Genomic DNA, 17,891 nt, shown 5'->3' with positions numbered 1-17,891 from the left:
GTGTAGACAAGATGGTACTTTCCCACAGCAATATCCATTGGGACTGCCCCCTGACTTCAGTATCTTCATGCTGCAAAAAACCTTCTTGAAAACAAACCCTTCCTTCCGCTGTGTATAGCTGCAAGGTGGAAGTACCATGTGGCTTTCACCTGGGAAAGCAATAGGTGTGTATTCAAGATGTTAACGTTTCCAGTAGCTTCCTTTCTGTATACGTGTAAAAAGCTGTTTATTTTGGAAGTACATTCAAGATTAACTCCTGTTGCATAACTGAGTGTAAATCTATAGCGAAGAGTTCAGTAAAATATTGACTTTGACTGACAGACATGCTGCAGAAAGGTGGGAGAACTGTAAATTGTTTTCAAAAGGACACCATGATTTATTTAAAAATTAATGTGGCCACTACGTCCCCTCTTGACCTAGTTTTGCTAAGCAAGAGTTCTTGATTTTTCATTCTCAAAATGTGCTTCAGCTACTACTTCTGTTTGTACTTGAGTTGTCTTATGCAATATGGAAGAAAATCAGTGCACTTCATCAGAAGGTGGGAGAGGAAAGCATATAGAGAGAGAAGCATCCTTTGTTCCTTTAGAATCCAGGGTTTGTAAAATATCTTGATTGTCCAGATCTATTGGTTACTCAAAATCCAGGGAAAGCTTTATGAACAGTTGCTTTGGTTGACTTGTCTTAATTGCCTTGAAATGCATGGGAACCTGAAGTCTGTATTGTTACCATGCCACCAGTTCAAGGGGAGTAGTTTCATTAAATGCTCTGACACAGTTTCTGATGTTGCAATTGAGCACACCTATAATGGCATTTATTAAGTCTATATGCCCACCTTCGGAAGAGGTTACTGCTTGGAAGATGTGAGTAATATTTATTTATTTATTTATCTGTTTAGGTAGAACCACACAAAGAGTTGCACCTTTTTGTACACCTTTTTTTAAAAATGATATTTATATATCCCATACCATCATCCTTTTGTATTGCAACATTTGCAGTCACAATATTTCTTCTGAAATATATCTAATATATCCCATACCCTCATCCTTTTTTACAGCTGTAGAATCAGCCAGTAGTTGCATTAGGTGAAAATGAAAAGATTAAGGAATCTGAGGGGCAGTTAGGCTGTAGTTGGAATAAGCAGAGTCTTGAGCTTGCTCAGAGCAGTTGTATCCACCAGAGCAATTGGTCATAAGTGCTCAGTGTGCTTCTATGCCAACAAGAAAATATGTAGCAGACAAACACTTGAAAAAGGTAACAACCTATGTCTTCAGGAGTCTTTTGGTGAGCTTTTGCCATCAGAACTTCCATTCCTCATGTACCGCATGCAGAACTGTGTTCATTAGTTTATTCTGGCTGATGTCAGGAATTCTGACAGATGTGGTTTTCCTACTTGAAAAGTAAAGGAGTTTAAAATAACTTCAAACTCTGCCCAAATTTTCCAGTTTGTGAAGTGAATTTTCATACCTTTCCTTTAAAGGGCTCAGGACATCTTCCGTCAGGCAATGAAGTTTCCAAGTGTCATCTTGGAAATCCTTCCTTCGTATAATCGAGAACAATATGAGAAGTCTGCTATTGCTCCTCTTTGTTTTCTGGATAACGAAGAAGGAGTTGCAAAAACAAAGATTCCACCTCCTGTTCATCCAAAACCTGTTCTGAAAATAGTTAATCTTTCTGGAGCAAGCAGCTTTGAGGCAGGTGTACAGGCAACACTACAACAAGCTAAGAGCCCCAACCTCCCACGTCTGGGTAGAAAGCCATCTTCTCCCTCCCTGTCTCCACTTATGGGCTTTGGCAATAAAAAAAATGCGAAGAAAATAAAGATTGACCTGAAAAAAGGTAAGATTTTGGAGATGATATGATTAATTCTGTATCATGTTCTCTATAGTGAGATTATATATATATATGATTTAACTAAATATATATGATTTAACTATTATATACATGATTTAACTAAACTAGTGACATTAGAAGTGTAGTTGAAAAGTTCCAAAACATCCAAACAGTAGAGGTCTGTTAACAGTGAAGTTCTCACCAGTCAGCTTTCTGATAAATTTTGGGTGCATGTTCCCTAGAACTATTGATTTTAAAACATCTGATACTGATGATGCAGAAGGTATTTCATTAGCAGCATGCAGTATTAAGAGATCTTTAGACTTTTCATAAGTACAGAATGAAAATGTGAACTGTCTGATGATGATGTGTTTTCTTCATATCTGCTGACTGACCACAGCACTGGTACAACATGCTTTTAAAGATCTGTTTAAAAATACATTCTGCTCTGTTTCATGTTATCCAAGGAGCTGACTACAGATTTACCTGTCTTTCCCTTTTTTTCTGCACTTTCTTCCCATCTGTATTTATTCAGCTGTCAAGCAGGCTGAATTTTACGTTTATGTCTTTAATTGCTGCTCAGTGCAGATGTCTTCTTTTGCGTGGAGTAGCAAGTTTATGCACATGTAGTAAAATGTGCTCAAGCAGATCCCAATTAGCATTTATATTTTCCATTTAATTTTTGTCTCTGATTTGGCTGAGACTTAAATTTGATGCCAGAAGTGGCCCTTTTAAAAACTGTCTGTAACTTTATGCTTTTAACATGTAATGAATGTAATCAAGCTGTCATTTCTTAATTTTTTGTTATTTCTTAACTTAAATCACTCATTTTTACTCCTGAACTCTTCAGCTTTGTGTTAACAAAACCTGCTTCAGTGTTCTCCGTATTTTAGGTGTAATGCTTTTGATTTTGTAACAGTAATTTATATTTTTAGAAATAATAGGAATGAGATACTGAGATGGTATCTCTGAAGGCTATTACAATGGGTAGCAATCCTGCTCAATATAAAAAAGATTTTTATGGACCCTGCTGTTCCTGGGTGATTTTGGTGGCTTATAAGCAGTACCTGCTAATATTGATTTTTACTCCCTAATTATTTGTTAACACATTTATCTATGAATGCTTGAGGTTGTTTATTTCCAAGCAGCAAACAACTCCACTTAATGGAAGCTTTGAAACACTACTTTGTCCTTTCTTAACAGCATGTTTTCAGCAGTTTTTGCATTCGAGTCATGTGACATTTTCCACTTCTCACCAAGCTTTAGTAAAACCTGCTAAATTATATGTATGCTCATAAATAAACAATTCTGATTGCTCTGATTTATTTCAAAGACTTGACATCAATGTGAAGGCTGATACTAAAACCACCGAGAGAAAATGTAAACACTTTAAAATGAAAGTTCTCGCTTGTTTTGTATTATTGTGGAGTATCCAAAAGTATCTGCGTTTGTAGCTGTTGCAGGAGGATTTGGGCATGTGTTCTGACATCAATAGCATTGTGCAGATGTGCAGAAAATACTTGTGTTTACAGCTTTTTGTTTGCTTTCTTTTTTAAGAGCTAACCTGAATGAGTGCCTGTAATATGGTCTGACATGGTTGACTTACTTTTAATGATCATCATTTTCTTCTTCAATTTTATATTGAGAGTTTTTAATCTGACTTTCTAGGTCCAGAAGGACTTGGTTTCACTGTGGTTACTAGAGACTCTTCAGTGCACGGTCCTGGTCCGATTTTTGTGAAGAATATTTTACCAAAAGGTGCAGCAGTAAAAGATGGTCGTTTGCAGTCAGGAGACAGAATCCTAGAGGTTAGGATAAACATCCCTTGTATTTGCATTGCTGAGTATTGACTGCTGGTTTGGGCATAAATGTTTTATTTCCTTATACATGCTACTGATGATGGAATTACAATTCTTGATCTTGCCTTAAAAAAAAAGTCTCATGTCTTTTGTATTATTTGTCAACAAGTATTTGACACTGTGATTTGGAAAAAGGTGCTTTTTACAAAGACCCGTGCCTGTTTGAATAGAGGGAAATTAATAAAATCTTGGTTCTTAAAGCAGATAAATGTATCAGTTTAGAAACAGAGCATGGTCCTCAGTCATGTCCAAAAATCTCAGATTAATATCAAGGCGGTTAAGCGTTCATCTGAAGGCAATTTTGCTCAAATCTGTCTGTTTAATATTTTTAGATACCTTGTGACTTACAGCCTCATCTAATGGGTTGTTTTACTTACTACCCTCAAAAAGCTGTCAAAGTAAACAGTTTTAATACTTAGGTCTTATTTCTATACTTTTCATCTTCAAAGTGCTTTACAAACTAATTAAGCCTCACAAACCCCCTGCAAGGTGGGTAAGTACTACAGAGCTGCTCTAACAGATGGTGAAAATGAGGGAAAAAGGTTAAGTGGTTTGTGCAGGGCCAGAGGGAGAGACAGTGTGGGAGCTGTTGCTAATTCTTCTTTGCTCTCAGTCACTGAATGACACCTGTGTTAGGTGAGGGGCACATGATGAAAGACAGTTATACAGACATGATATTGTCTGTTCTTTTGTGTCTGGTAGGTGAATGGACAGGACGTCACTGGCAGAACCCAAGAAGAGCTTGTGGCTATGCTGAGGAGCACAAAGCAAGGGGAAACTGTCAGTCTGTTGGTGGCTCGTCAGGAGGAAGCCTTTCTACCTCGTGAGCTGGTAAATCTGTCATTTTTTTCTTGAAGAGTGATATTGAAACAATTACATGTTTTAAAACTAGACCAAGAAATTAACTGTTGTTGGCTAAGCAAAGGGTTATCCAGCTAGTTATCCATCAAAGAATAACTGTGTAAGGCTTGCATTGGAGAAGTATTTACACTTCCCTTTGATTTTGATGGATATTTCATTTTATCTACTTTAGATGCATTTCCATGCAATCTGATTTTTCATCCCCAAAATGACATCATAAGCATAACTCACAGGTGAACATTGTAAACTAATTTTGTAACTGTGGCTGAAAATGGATAATTCTCTTTCAAAAGACTTTAAACCCAAAGTCAAACAAACTTTAAACCAGAAGTTTAAAGTGCATGTAATAAGTTCTTGCAGCTTATCAATAACAAACTAGTGAGGGTGGCTGCCCCCAGGAGATGCACCTCCGAAGCCAGTTGCCAAGGTGCAGGAGCATGAGGAATAGAATTCCGTTGCATTCCTCACAAATTTGGAAGCAAGCTTTTATTTGGCTGCTAGTCTTTGACTTAATAGGCTCTTGCATGTCTGATTTTGTTCTATTCCAAGTGTTTAATTTTTACTCTTTTTTTAACACTGTCATGAAACTGTTCTCTTTTCTCTCACATATACAGAGGGAGCACTACATCAGTGTTAAGAGCGCTATCTGATACATACGTGTTTCCTCTCAAAGAAGGTCATCTCTTTGGTTGCCTCTTCCTTATCTTGATTGATGGCTATACTTGACCTTTCATTAAGCAGTTCTCAGGATAAGGGAAGGACAGCATTTCCTGCTTTTGTCTCACTTTATCTCCTTTAAAGGACACAAACCACCTTTGTCCTTCTCTTAAGATGCAGTCTTCTTGCTTTTCCTTTTGCTTTAGACTGTTAGCAGGATCTTCTACAGAAATCCTCTATTATCTTTCCTAACAAAACATTGCTGACAGTTTTCCTTTTTTTCCTTGTTACCAGTTGGAACTTGTTGAGGTGAGGGTGTCTGTTGCCTATGGTAGGATAAGAAGCTGAAAGGGAGTTCAGATTCTCTCATGTGAGCCTTTCCTCTTGTGCCACTGGTGCCCACTTTTTCCTGTAGTACAGCAATTCTGAAGTGTCCTAACAAAACTGGTTTTGTTTTCATTTTCCTTTTTTATAATGGCAGGTGAATGCTCCATCCCTGGAAGTGTTCAAGGCCAGGTTGGACGAGGCCTTGGGTAATATGGCTTAGAGCGAGGTGTCCCTGCCCATGGCAGGGGGGTTGGAACTTGATGATCTTAAGGTCCCTTCCAACCCTAACTATTCTATGATTCTGTGATTCTATATTCTGCCCTTTAATTGGGCATTCATTGTCAGATTCCCAAAGCACCAAAGTTAGTCATTGTAATACTTCGTTTAGTAAGCCTTAAGCTGGAGAGTCAGTATTTATGTGGGGGGAAATTTCTGAGTCTGAAAGTACTAAATTATCTATTATATTTGGGTTTTCTTTTCTTCCATCAGCTCTTCTAAATAAGAGATTAGTTTTCGAAAAGGCTGCCCATCAACAGGGTTTTTTTGCAGGTTTAACTTATAAAACACATCACTTGGAAAACATACTTTTTAAAAAAGTATGTATTATTCTTCTTTCTCTCCTATCCCCCAACAATATACCTTATTCTTTATTGTCATAGTGCAAATTCTCTTTGAAATTACGTTACCAATGTGTGGGCATAAAAGACTGGAAGAATCTGAAAGTTATTTATAATTTTTACCTGCCACAATTGCATGCTATTAAATTCTAGCCCCTACAGTAAGGATCAACTACCTTTCAAAAGGTGACTTACTTATGACTGGCATGATTGAAATCCAGAAAGTAGCCACATTTATCCTGCTGGCTTGACCTTCGCTTAGATTGCTTTCTCTGCAAAAGAATGATGCATAAATGTTGGCCTTCACTGTAAGGGAGATGACATGTGAATTCTAATACTGTTCTGTGTTCCTTGTTATCCCAATCAAGAACAATATAGTACAAATGTGAGTTACAAATTCACTGGGTAATTTTATGGGAGCAGCCCTTCAAAATTAAAAAGCCTTTCAGCAACATCTGTTTGGTAGCTCACAGCAAAAGTGTGGATTACCATGCCCTTAAGCTACCAGATGTTGATAATAACACAATGCTTGTTAGAATTCATGAGATGTTTGAGAATAGTCTCGACAAAGATTAAAAAAAGAAATTAAAATTGCTTTAGCTTTTTTGTTTGTGTTTAGCTTTAGCCATGATACTCATTGGACTAATCCTCTGCTACCTCGAAAGTTACAGTGCTGTTTTGATCAAAGAGGAGAAAAAAGCCAACACTTTAAATGTTTGATTTTGGGAGGAAAGGCAGTGGATAATCCAATATTTTTCAAGGACAGCTGTAACTGAATGCTCTGGCTATGTAACATGCATGCAAAGTTTACCTAAACACTTGGGGTTTTTGTTAATGCCTGGCAATAATAAAGTAATTGCTTTATATCAGACTTGTTCTTAATTTGAGTTGTTCTCCAGGGTCTGTAACCTGAGAAGCTGTTTTCTTTAGATTCGCTGTTACCTGTTACAAGGAAAAGGAGAAGGACTGCCTAGTAAACGTGCTCACTCCCCACAGCTTCCTAGGGCAAAGATGCCTCTGGAAGTTGGACCCACTAGAGACCATGCACAAAACCACTTACGAGCATGTTGCCCCATGAGAACCAGGTTCCTAGGTTGATTTCTGGAGAGAATTTGGTAGTTGCATGGGTACAAAGCAAGTAATATAAAGTAGTATCAGCGGTGGCATTTGGTTGCCTTGGTCTCTAATAATACGATTTTTTTCTTGTAACAGCTGTGGTTTGGAGAAAGCTTGGTCTCACGGATATTTTCTCTTCAGCAAGCTAGGTGGGAGCAGAGTTCGGAGGTTTTGTTACTGCGATCTATCCTGATGAATTGCTAGCAAATAGGAAAACATATTCAGAATAGCAAACATTTATGACGGAGCCAAGAGAGATGTATGTGGGTGAGGATGAGTCAGTGGTGCAAACAGGCATCATTAAATTGTTGGCAATTGGGCCTTCAGTTACACCAGCCTATGCAACATCTGAGAGTTGTGCAGTTGTATTGCTTGCACGTAATGAGGGGATCAGATAGAAAACCCCATCTTTGTAGTGTTGTTACTGGTTTAAAAAAAGAAAAAGGGGATCTAATGAGGTTTAGGGTTTTTTGGTTGTTTTGGGGTTTTTCTTTTGTAATTGAAGCAGACCAGTGAAGTAGAATTTGGACCAACCACAGGCTGTTGTCCTTATTATCCAGTTAGCCAAATGTTCCCAGTAATTCATGCCAGCTGTTGACAGTGTAGCAGCTGAGTAAGGAGCCGATTCCAAAACTCAGGGGAAGATCTTGATTCACTTAATTACCACACTCTACAGAGTGGCCAGTGATTAGTGCATTCTTTAAGGTGCATTTGGGCTTTAAACTATGTAACACTGATTGTTTTAGAAAGGATGGTGAATATTACAGAGGGAAACTGGCTTAACTGGACAGATTTGGATTTTCTAGCTCTCATCAAAGTAAACAGAATACACATAAAACCGTGGCTATCGTTCTGTTGTGTTTTGAAAATACAGTCTTTTGATAATGTGTATTTGTTGCATCATGTATTTTCTTCAGGGAAAATGTGTGATCTGAAGCTGCCATTTTTTAAAAAATAATGATGTGAAGATCACTTACCCCCCTTGTCTGTCCTTATCCCTGTGTTGGTAAAACAGGCAAAGCTACTTGAATGAGAGCAGCTCTCGTGTAAGCCATTCCACACCACGACCCTATGCAGTTCTTTATTGTCATTTTTCGTGAACCTTCAGGATAGAGGATATGATGCACATAAGCAGAGGAATGTGCCTGTTCTGCGGTTGCCAGAAATTGTATAGCACTGAAAATGTTTCAATGCCTTTTTCTTTGAGTTAGAGCACATATATAGTACAGGTTTTGCATATTTTTCTTTTTTAAGATAGCTTTGACAGTCTCAAATGTAATCAGTATTTCTGTGGTTTATGACATATTCGCTGATCCCTGAAGAATGGAGGAAAAGGAGTAAAACAGCATTTTTACAACAAAAACTAATAGAACAACAGCAGTGTATATAATGAAGTAATTGATCTTTACCTCTGAGTCTTCTTTTTACTTTACACATGTACTATACAGGTTAAAAGGAAGCAGGATGACTGGCAAGTTCAATTAAGCACTTTTTCTGCTTTACCATGTGATTAACTTTTATGTTTCAGTCTTCCCCTGGTTAAATTTGTTTGCCTGAAGTGTTGTCCTTTTTGGTTTTAATACTCAAAGCTTAATTTCTATAGCTTCCTTTTAATTTTTTCTTGCCTTTTTATGTGCAGGAAATGATAGGTGGAATTTCAACCTAGACTTAACCATTTTTGCACCTGTTTTGGTAGGTTAAACCACTGATTCTAACTCAAGTAAGCAGAAATGGTCAATTAATTTCAATCAGAAAGTGATTCCAGCAAGTACTAATTCTCTGTTGTGTTACTGCTGTTCAAATGCAGGATAACCTGACTGGGGCAAGGGGGTAGGAAAATATACATAGTGGTTTTTAATAACATATACAAGATTAAGTTTGTGAATTGTTCTGCGTTAATGAAGAGAAGGATATTGTGAACACACGTGACATGTTTTCTCTTGAACAATTTTATGAACTCTGTAGGCTTTAAGAAGTCCTGTTTTTTTGGGTTATTGGGGTGATTTTTTCAAGAACTTTTGAAGGAGAGTGTTTAATTTGGGGTAGCTTTTCTTTATCTGGAATAGTTAAGAAATTACTGTAGGTTGTATCTATGCAAATGTATCTTTGTGGAGTAAAAACATTGTGTAGTACAGCTCCTTCAAAGGTTTTCAGCTTTCATTATCTTATTTCAGAGATGGTTACTAGTTCATTATAGCTTAGAGTACTGGAAACTGTGCACTGAGGTTTGTTGATTAGTTATTGTGCTTGTTATAAAAGTCAGTGGAAGATCACTGTCTGGAAGGAATGTGACAGTCCTTCCTGTCATAGTGAACAGAAAGTACGGCAGAAAATATCCCATTATCCCAGGTTTTAGTGGGCCTAACTTACCGAAGGGAGGAATAAGTTGCTTGAATAATTCAGGTATCTTTAAAAGTTATTTTTTTGGTTTTAATTTAAACTAGATCCAACAATTTTGAAATGCAGAATGAGCTCTCATGTGCTGTGAAGTGCCAATATAACTACGAATATGGCAAACACGTTTACTGTGCTTTTCTGTGTGAATAGTGGTCGTCAGCCTTTTCAAGGCTGCAGAGACCTTGCTATATCTGGTCTGCTATTGCTTTCGCTGTCAAGCTTATCAGTGTTATGATCTAGTAATGGTTTGTCTTTAGGACCTCAGTCTTCCTATTTTCCAGCCAATACAATTAACCTTAGACGGGTTGTCTGAAAGTTCTGGTCATAGCACTTACTGCCTGCAAGAACTACTAATGGTGCTCTGCCTGCTGGTAAAGAAATAGAGTGGAGACAAGGAAAGAGCATCATGTTACTTGTACCATGAGATACTGTATTTGTTTACAGGATTACTGCCAAAAACTCCTAATTTGAGAAACCCTACCTCAGAGCATTGGGTTTGAAACAGTTTTGAAAACTGTTTATTTGATAGCATGAGTCTCAGCTCTGGTATTGTCCAGAATTTTTTGGCAGCCCACCTTATGAAATCAGAAGTATGTATACATTAGAATGGAGGCGTGTAAAGTCTGTCTCTTACATGTCTCTGTACATTTTAGATGCATTATCCAGATTTACAGAATTTATGTTTAATAAAACCAAAGTATTCGGGCAATTCTTAAATCTTACTGGCAACTGTAGTATCTTGCCATTTATAAGGGTCACCAGCTTTTTTCCACATACCATATGAATATTTTTAAGTCTCTCTACCTTAGAATCCATGAAAAAGGTTTTCTTAAGCTGACTTTACATGAAATGTGTGCATGTGGTGTTTGAAGTAGACATAAAAGAATTATACACTGCTTATTGCTTTGTTTGCTCTCCCTTTAAAACAGTAACCAGTAAATCAACTAAAGAGTTGGATTTGTGCATCAGTATTGTGACCTGCTTGCCAGAAATATATTCTGAAGGTATGCAGTAACACCAATCCTAAATTCACCCTGAAAATACCATGTAGTCTTCCATCTTCATGAGTGATAAGACTTTAGGATCAAAGTGGCATGGTATATTAACTGCATAAGGCTCCAGCTCAGTAGGGTGCTTAAGTACATGGTTAACCCCATATGTGGGATGAAAATGGGTGTTTTCACAGTAGGGCATACCTCTATTGAGAACTGACCAAGTTAACTGTTCTTCCTCTGTTTCCTACAGTTATGTAAAAGGTTAAGTGAGACTACATTTGTAAGCTGAAGAGAAGTGCTACATCAAATTACAAAACACTTCTGCAAAGACACACCATTTCCTTGGGTGAAACTTGCTATAGGATCTCAAATAGGCATGTCAGGCAAACTTGAGAATCTCCGGTTTTGAAGTGTCCTCTGACACTGAATAGTAAACAGTGAAATGTGATGTATCTGTCTTGGATGAAGAGCTGTATATAGTTTTGTCAGTTTTCAAAGCTGTAATTCCAGGGAGTCTACATAATTGAAACCAGAACTATTCTATCTAATACGACACAAATTTGTAGTGTACTGTGTTAATATAAAAAGTATCCATGTACAGTATGATATATCTCCATGGATTTGCTATTGGCTTTTTTGTCTTAGCAGGGTGTGCCATTAGTGACGATTTAGTTTTTATTGCAGTATGGAATACAGATGATTTTAAAGAAACCAATCTGAAAGCATCTGTCAGAAATGCTAAAGATGAATACATGCAGCAGTGACTTCAGTTATTTACTAGATTGTGACAAGATTACAGCAGTACATTACCTTTGAGTATTATTTTCAAGAGTATTACTATATATCTGTTGCAAATACAGTGTAGATTTTTATAGTGAGTAAATGGCTGAGCTGTCAGCAAAGTATTTCTTAATTGTGGCTAAGATCTTGGAAAGAACATAGAGAATAGCACAGATAAGGACATATCATCTTTTCTGCAGAAAAGACTTCTTTTTCAAGCTTTTCTGCCAGTGGTAGTTATGTGGTACCACAATTTAAAGGCTGTTCTCTAACTCTTACAGATATTTTTTTCCTTTTTTTGTTCTTTTCAGCAATAATTGCAAAAGCATGTAAATGTCTTATTTCCTTCATAAGCCTTTGAAAATAACCCTCCTGGGTCTCTTGCCTTTTGCTCTTGGCTCTGAATGGCACTCCAGGGAGTTGGCATCTCTTATCAGAAATGAGCAGCCAGGCAAGGGGCAGCCAGCATATTGAGAGACCATAATAGTGTGTTGGTCAAGGGCAGCAGACAGGTACTGAAAGGTCTCTTGTTGTGTTAAACAAATGCTATTTCCTTCCTGCCTTAAGTGAGAGCTAATTTTTTTGTAAGCTTCTCTTTTGGCAAAAGAACAATGGGGATAAATAAGGCAACCTTTCCAGTGAGAGATATGCATTAGATTATCATAAATCCACAGATCAAAAGTACCGTGGTCAATGAGAACAGGCGTTGTAAGATTAAATAAAAGAACTAATTGAAAGTGGTGTCCCAGGGTAGACAGAGGATTGACACAATATTGAGTAGATATAACCAGGGACTAAGTAGAAAGGGAAAGAAAACAATGCAGAGTGCTTTTTTCAAAGGTTACAATTCTGTTTGTGCGGGTGACTGAGCAGGTTTTGTGTGCTGTGGGAATAAGAGAAAGCTATAAGTATTTTATTACTGTTTAAAATACTGAGAATTTGTTGGTGAAAATTATATACAAGTAAAATTTTAGGTTGTTGTAAGTCTTTTATTATAGGCTTTTAATTAAGAAATCGGAGACTTGAGGTATAGACGTGCATCTAAAAATTAAGTAAAATCATTGGCAGAATGTCAATTAATTGCACATATCCTGAGGCCCATGAATTAAGACTGAATAAATTCAGTCTGCATTTCTTAATGTTATTTAGCACATATCTTTAGGGCTTTCTGCTCCCAAATCTAGTGACCTCTGTATTCTTTCACCTTCATACAAACTCTTCCGAACTTTTTTGTCTGGTTTGTGATGATTCAGTAAATGTGAGAATTCATTTTACTGGAGTACCATGCAGTTATCTCAGTAGATGAAAATATTCCTGTCCTGATTTTCCTTGTGAGGAATGGTGCCTGTTCAGTTGTTTGCTCCATTCTGTTTAACAGCTGATTCTGAACAGCAAGCAGACAGACTGCCTCTTTGACTTCTGATTACTGCATTTGGTCCAGGAGAAACCACCTAGAAAAAGAGAGGAGACTGTCTTCTGCAAGTAGCTGAAAGAGCTCAGGAACTATCTGGGTAGGATGCTGGATGGTGCAACCAGGAGGGAGCTGGGAGCTTTGCAGCAGGAGCTGCAGCTCGCAGACCCCTATAAATAGTACGGAACAAACATCACTAAGTTGCAGAGGTGACTGGGAAGGGAAACATGCATATCTAGAGGGGACTGTTCAGAGCTTGTTGCAGCTGAGGAAGCCACTGAAAGATTACAGGCTAAGATGTATTAAAGCTTGAAGGAGGCACCTACCCAACAAGGACAAAGCGAGCAGCAGCAAGGACGGAATGAGCAGTGGAGACTGATTATTCCAATGTTTGGTGGGGTTTTGTGAGGAGGGTTTGGTTTTGTGTGTGTGTAGGTTAGCTCCTGTGGGGGGGGGGCCGGGCTGGTTCTGTTTTGGCTTGTGTTTTTCTTTTCCTTTTTAAATATGTTTTATTAATACTTAAAAGTCTCCAGTGTACCCATCTTAAAGTAAAAGTACAGGCCAGGCCACCTCAAAGCTCTGACCATATTGAAGCCTTATCACTGGGCTGTCTGGATTTTGATTTATGCCAAAATTTCTTGTTCATCAAAGCACCACTGAGTTACTTACCTATGTCTGTAGCAGGGAATAACTTCAGTAATATACTGTCATTTAATTCCTGAAGTGCTGAAATGTGATACATTTGTCATGGAAAATACACGATGTGATTGTTGACTGGGTAATTTACAACATTAAACTTAAGTGTTTCCTGGGCTAGAAACATATTTGTGTTGTAACTCCTTTCATTCATTCTATGTTTGAGTTAATTCAGATTCTAGGGCAAACTTGAGATAAGAAATATTTCTAATAGAATTCAAGCATTAGTGCATTGAAGAGGACTTCCCTTTACCACACAATAATTGAGCTGATGATGGTTGCTCTGTTGTAAAGTATTGATGTCTTGGGATAATGTTTTAGCAAAGTCAGGGAAATAGAGGCAGTAGCAGCATTTAATATTCATACCTTCATATTCTAGGAACAGGGACCATCATTCATGAAATTAGTTGCCCAAATGAAGTAGTTAATTGATGAGCTGTTAACTTAAGGATGGCTGGAGCTCTTTTGGCTATCAGTAAAAATGAATTTCTTGGGAAGAGCACTATCATCAGGATAATAATTTGAGACCATTTAGCAAGTATAGGATGAAATCAAGCTTTTCTAGATTCTGTTCATTCCCTTTTATTTCTCATCTGGTTTTTCCTCCTTTCTACTGCTTCTCCCATAAAGACAAGTTTTCAGTCTTGTATTTGCACCAGGGAGTCTTGATGTTGTAGACTGACTACCAGGCATTTGCTATCAGATGCCATGCAATGAGTAGCAAATGAAAATGTTAAGGGGGATAAAGACAGTTTACTTGGTCTCATAATGAATTCATCAAGGATTTGCAGATGTGCATCTCCTTTCCTGTTACCCGTCCCTGTGAAATCATTGGAATGTCATTCACCTCCTTCATGGGTAACAAATTATTTTAAGTACTATTCAGCATTATTCTTAAATCAAATTAAGATCTTATGCTAATGTTGAATATAATGAAAAAGAGAGTCTTTTAGGATAATTGGACTATGTTGAACTAGATGTATGTCCTGTGACATCCTGTGACATAAGCCCCCTCACTGTGACATCCTGTGACATAAGCCCCCTCACTGCTTTTCTTGTAGTACTGGAAAAGACAAAACCACAATACTGACATACAGAAGGGGCAAGAGTCTGGTGCAGGTGTCATGGATTAAAGTAGAAAAATAGCAGCAGCACACAGGAACTGCTTGCTTCGGGCACCAGGGAAGTAATACAAACGAGACTGTCCTGAAGGGCTGCACGGGACATCACATGCTGGCGACACTGAGAAAAATGCCTGTCCAAATCTGGACAGGATGTTCCATTTGAGTAGAGTTATTATCTAAGAGTTGTGAATTGGCTGGCAAGTATATGTGTGTTTTGAAAAATAGAAGATGGGGCAGAAAATCTTTCTTCTAAAACCTTAAGTGCAAAATGCTGTTGTTAGAAGGCCAGTAAATAGTGAGGCTTTTTCCTTACACTGATTCTTTTGAAGGAAGTTGGAGCAGGATTGTTTACAAATTATCATTCCGTATTGTTCACAGTAGTTATGAATTTGTAGGTTTTGGGGAGTTATGTTCAGGATGTCTCAATATCCACAGCTAAGAAATGAAAGTGACAGATCTGTAACTGAGAATTGTGTACTGGTCAATGAAGACAAAAGCACAAATGAGTAACAGATACTAGAGACAAGTGCTGGCATCAAGACAATTGTCAGTGTTGGTGCTATGTCATTTTTATATTTCACAGTTAGGCAAATTGTGTTGACTTAATATCACGCAGTTACATTCCAGGAAGAATGTGAGCATGGTGTGTATTGGGATTGAGGTTTATAGTCCTAGCACTCTGGCTCATGCAATTCCTCTAGCCAGTGGCTGCTTCTCATCAGTGAAAGGGCATCTGAAATAAATTAAAGTTCACTTAGTGCTTGCTTCATTTGTTGCCTCAGGACAGTAATTTCTGCTCTTGGTTCAGAATTTCTTTTTAGTCAGACCAGATAATAGATGAATATAGGGGACTACTCTCGCTGCTGCTAAAATACCTGTACTGCTGGTGCCTTTGCTGACAATTGCATTGATACTGTATGTACTGCAGCTTAGGCTCTGTAAACAATGCTTCATTAGGTAAAAGGAGGATTGGCCCAGCTACTTCACTCCTCCTTGTGTGTGGCCTCTACTTGATAATTTAACATAAGACTTTGACACGCTTGCAAGCAACCCCCAGTCATCTTTTTCAACTTGTACTTCCCTGTATTTCCTTTTCATGTTGTTTTTTCCTATTAATTTTTTAACACTCCTGTTACAAAGAACAAAAAATATCCAAGTGACAAGAAGCATAAACTAATGAATTGTCTTCGATTTATATGGACAAGGAAGAGTGCAGTAAAATTGGGTGTGATGCATAAGGTTTTTTTCAAGTAATGCCTTCCATGAGCACTTTATAGTAGGTCTCCTGTCCTAGTTTTTTCTCTAGAGTGCCAGTATGAATATTTCAGGCAAGAATATGATTTTGTTTATTTTCACTATTCTAACTTGCTTTAAAAAAACAGAACAGGCAAACCTCCACCCCCTCAACCACATACAACCCTACAAAACTGCACATACAGTGTACAGTAAGAGAAAGTCCTTTCTTGGATACTTGGATACTTGACTTGGCACTCTTGTAAACAGCAATCTAATCTAGGCAAAATTCTGGGATTGACCTGTACCAGGAGGAAAAAAATCCCTAAGAAACCTCTATGGATTAAAAGTCTGTACAAAGGGAGTTAGTGCAGAATAAGTTACTGCGTTTTCATTTCTCACCCTTGCTTTTGTTGCACCAACTTCCCCCTGTAGACAGGTTGAAGGGAAGGATAATTTTTTTAAGGATGAATCTCAATTTTCAGAAGGGAATGGGATTTAACAGTACAACTCTTGTAACAGTTTGTGAGCTGCATGTAAAGATGTTGAGATTTTTATGGCTTACATTTTTAATGCAGCTGTGTTTAAAGTAAATATCTTTTCTATATTCTGCTGCATCAGTTTCATATCATGTGGAACTAAGCTATTTTACCTTCTATTTATGCATATTTGTGGGTATCATTAAAAATAACATTTTAAGCCATGTCGTGACAAAATGTCAGCTAAATGTACTGTTCGTTATAAGGCTATTTCTTCAAGCTACTTTCTGGAAAAGAGGACTGCTTCTTATCTTAGGAACCTATGGATACAACTCATCCATTGTCTCTGTCCCCTTTTCACCCATATTTTCACCCTTGTTTTCTCCAACAGAAAGGAGAACCAAACTGCAGTATTCTTTCTCCAGAAACCACAGAGCAGTTGACCTTTGAGATTCCTCTGAATGATTCTGGATCTGCTGGACTTGGTGTGAGCTTAAAAGGCAACAAATCTCGGGAGACTGGAGCTGATCTTGGGATTTTCATTAAATCAATTATTCACGGAGGTGCTGCTTTTAAGGTATGGAAGAAACCCATCAGATGGTGATTGCATTAAATTTCTGATGTTTCTATGATAAGTACTGAATGTCGCTAAATTCTAGGAGGTAATAACTTTTTTTCACTCATTCCTTTAGGTGAACTGTAAATCTACTGATTTGTCCAAAGATTCTGGTGGTGTGCATGGTAGGGTTTGCCCCAAGCAAAGGGAATTGGTGGAAATTTTGGGGGGCATTCGGGTGCTCTAGGAAATGGGGAAAAGGGTGAAGGATGAGGGGATGAGGAAAGGCTGCCTCCCAGCTTCCCCACAGCTTACAGAGGCACATGGGAAAACTTGCATACTGTTAGCCTCTATGGCAGATACCTACATTTATTGTCTGTCTGCGGTGATTTTAGTCCTCCCAAAGTGATACAGGCAAACCTATAAAAAACAATCAAAAGATAAACTTCTCACAAAAAAAGTAGAAATTGACAATTCTGTGAGGTTAAGGAACATGAGTTTAATTTATGCTGTAAATTAAAAGCTAGCTCGTCATTTTCTTTCTTTTTTTATTCCAAATATTTTTTACCACTGTAATAAAAATGTGACTTGGCTAAGCCTGCCATAAGTTATGCAGGTTACCAGTTGTTCCTGAGGTGGATTGAATTGGTAATATTAAATCAGTAAATGAAAGTGTTTGAATTGTTGTGCTCCCTCTAAGGACCATATAAGGACTGCTGGGCATTTTTATGATTTTAAAAGTATTTGAGTTATTTTCTAATCTTTAGGAAAAACTGTTGACTGCGGGTTTTTTCCCTAATAAAACTTGGAAAAGGGAACTTTCTTGAAATTAGAAAAGAGTGTTAATCTTGCAGAGCTAGTATGTTTAACTTTTGTGGATCCATAAGGTAATTTTTTTTCTCTTGTGTTATCTCAGCAATTCCTCACTTTTCTCTTTTCTGTAAAAATACCTT

The 17,891-nt window shown here is 37.7% G+C and overlaps 1 protein-coding gene across 5 annotated transcripts in view; it reads left to right on the top strand.

The window, feature by feature from the left end:
- The window catches only part of PARD3B (par-3 family cell polarity regulator beta), a 415,652-nt gene that overhangs the window by 200,149 nt on the left and 197,612 nt on the right, over nt 1–17,891 (top strand). For all 5 annotated transcript variants that reach the window (XM_061378222.1, XM_061378232.1, XM_061378213.1 and 2 more), the window contains 4 exons: nt 1,478–1,836; nt 3,499–3,638; nt 4,392–4,520; nt 16,774–16,959. In XM_061378222.1, coding sequence (XP_061234206.1) covers nt 1,478–1,836; nt 3,499–3,638; nt 4,392–4,520; nt 16,774–16,959 — 814 coding nt within the window. The remainder of the gene's footprint in view (nt 1–1,477; nt 1,837–3,498; nt 3,639–4,391; nt 4,521–16,773; nt 16,960–17,891) is intronic.

Source organism: Neopsephotus bourkii, unplaced genomic scaffold (assembly GCF_033783945.1).
Source record: "Neopsephotus bourkii isolate Nb327-2 ecotype Australia unplaced genomic scaffold, CSIRO-AGI_Nbou_v1 NB_196, whole genome shotgun sequence".
Taxonomy (NCBI): domain Eukaryota; kingdom Metazoa; phylum Chordata; class Aves; order Psittaciformes; family Psittacidae; genus Neopsephotus; species Neopsephotus bourkii.
Note: the sequence above shows the minus strand (reverse complement) of the source record. Positions and strands in the feature narration are given on the sequence as shown.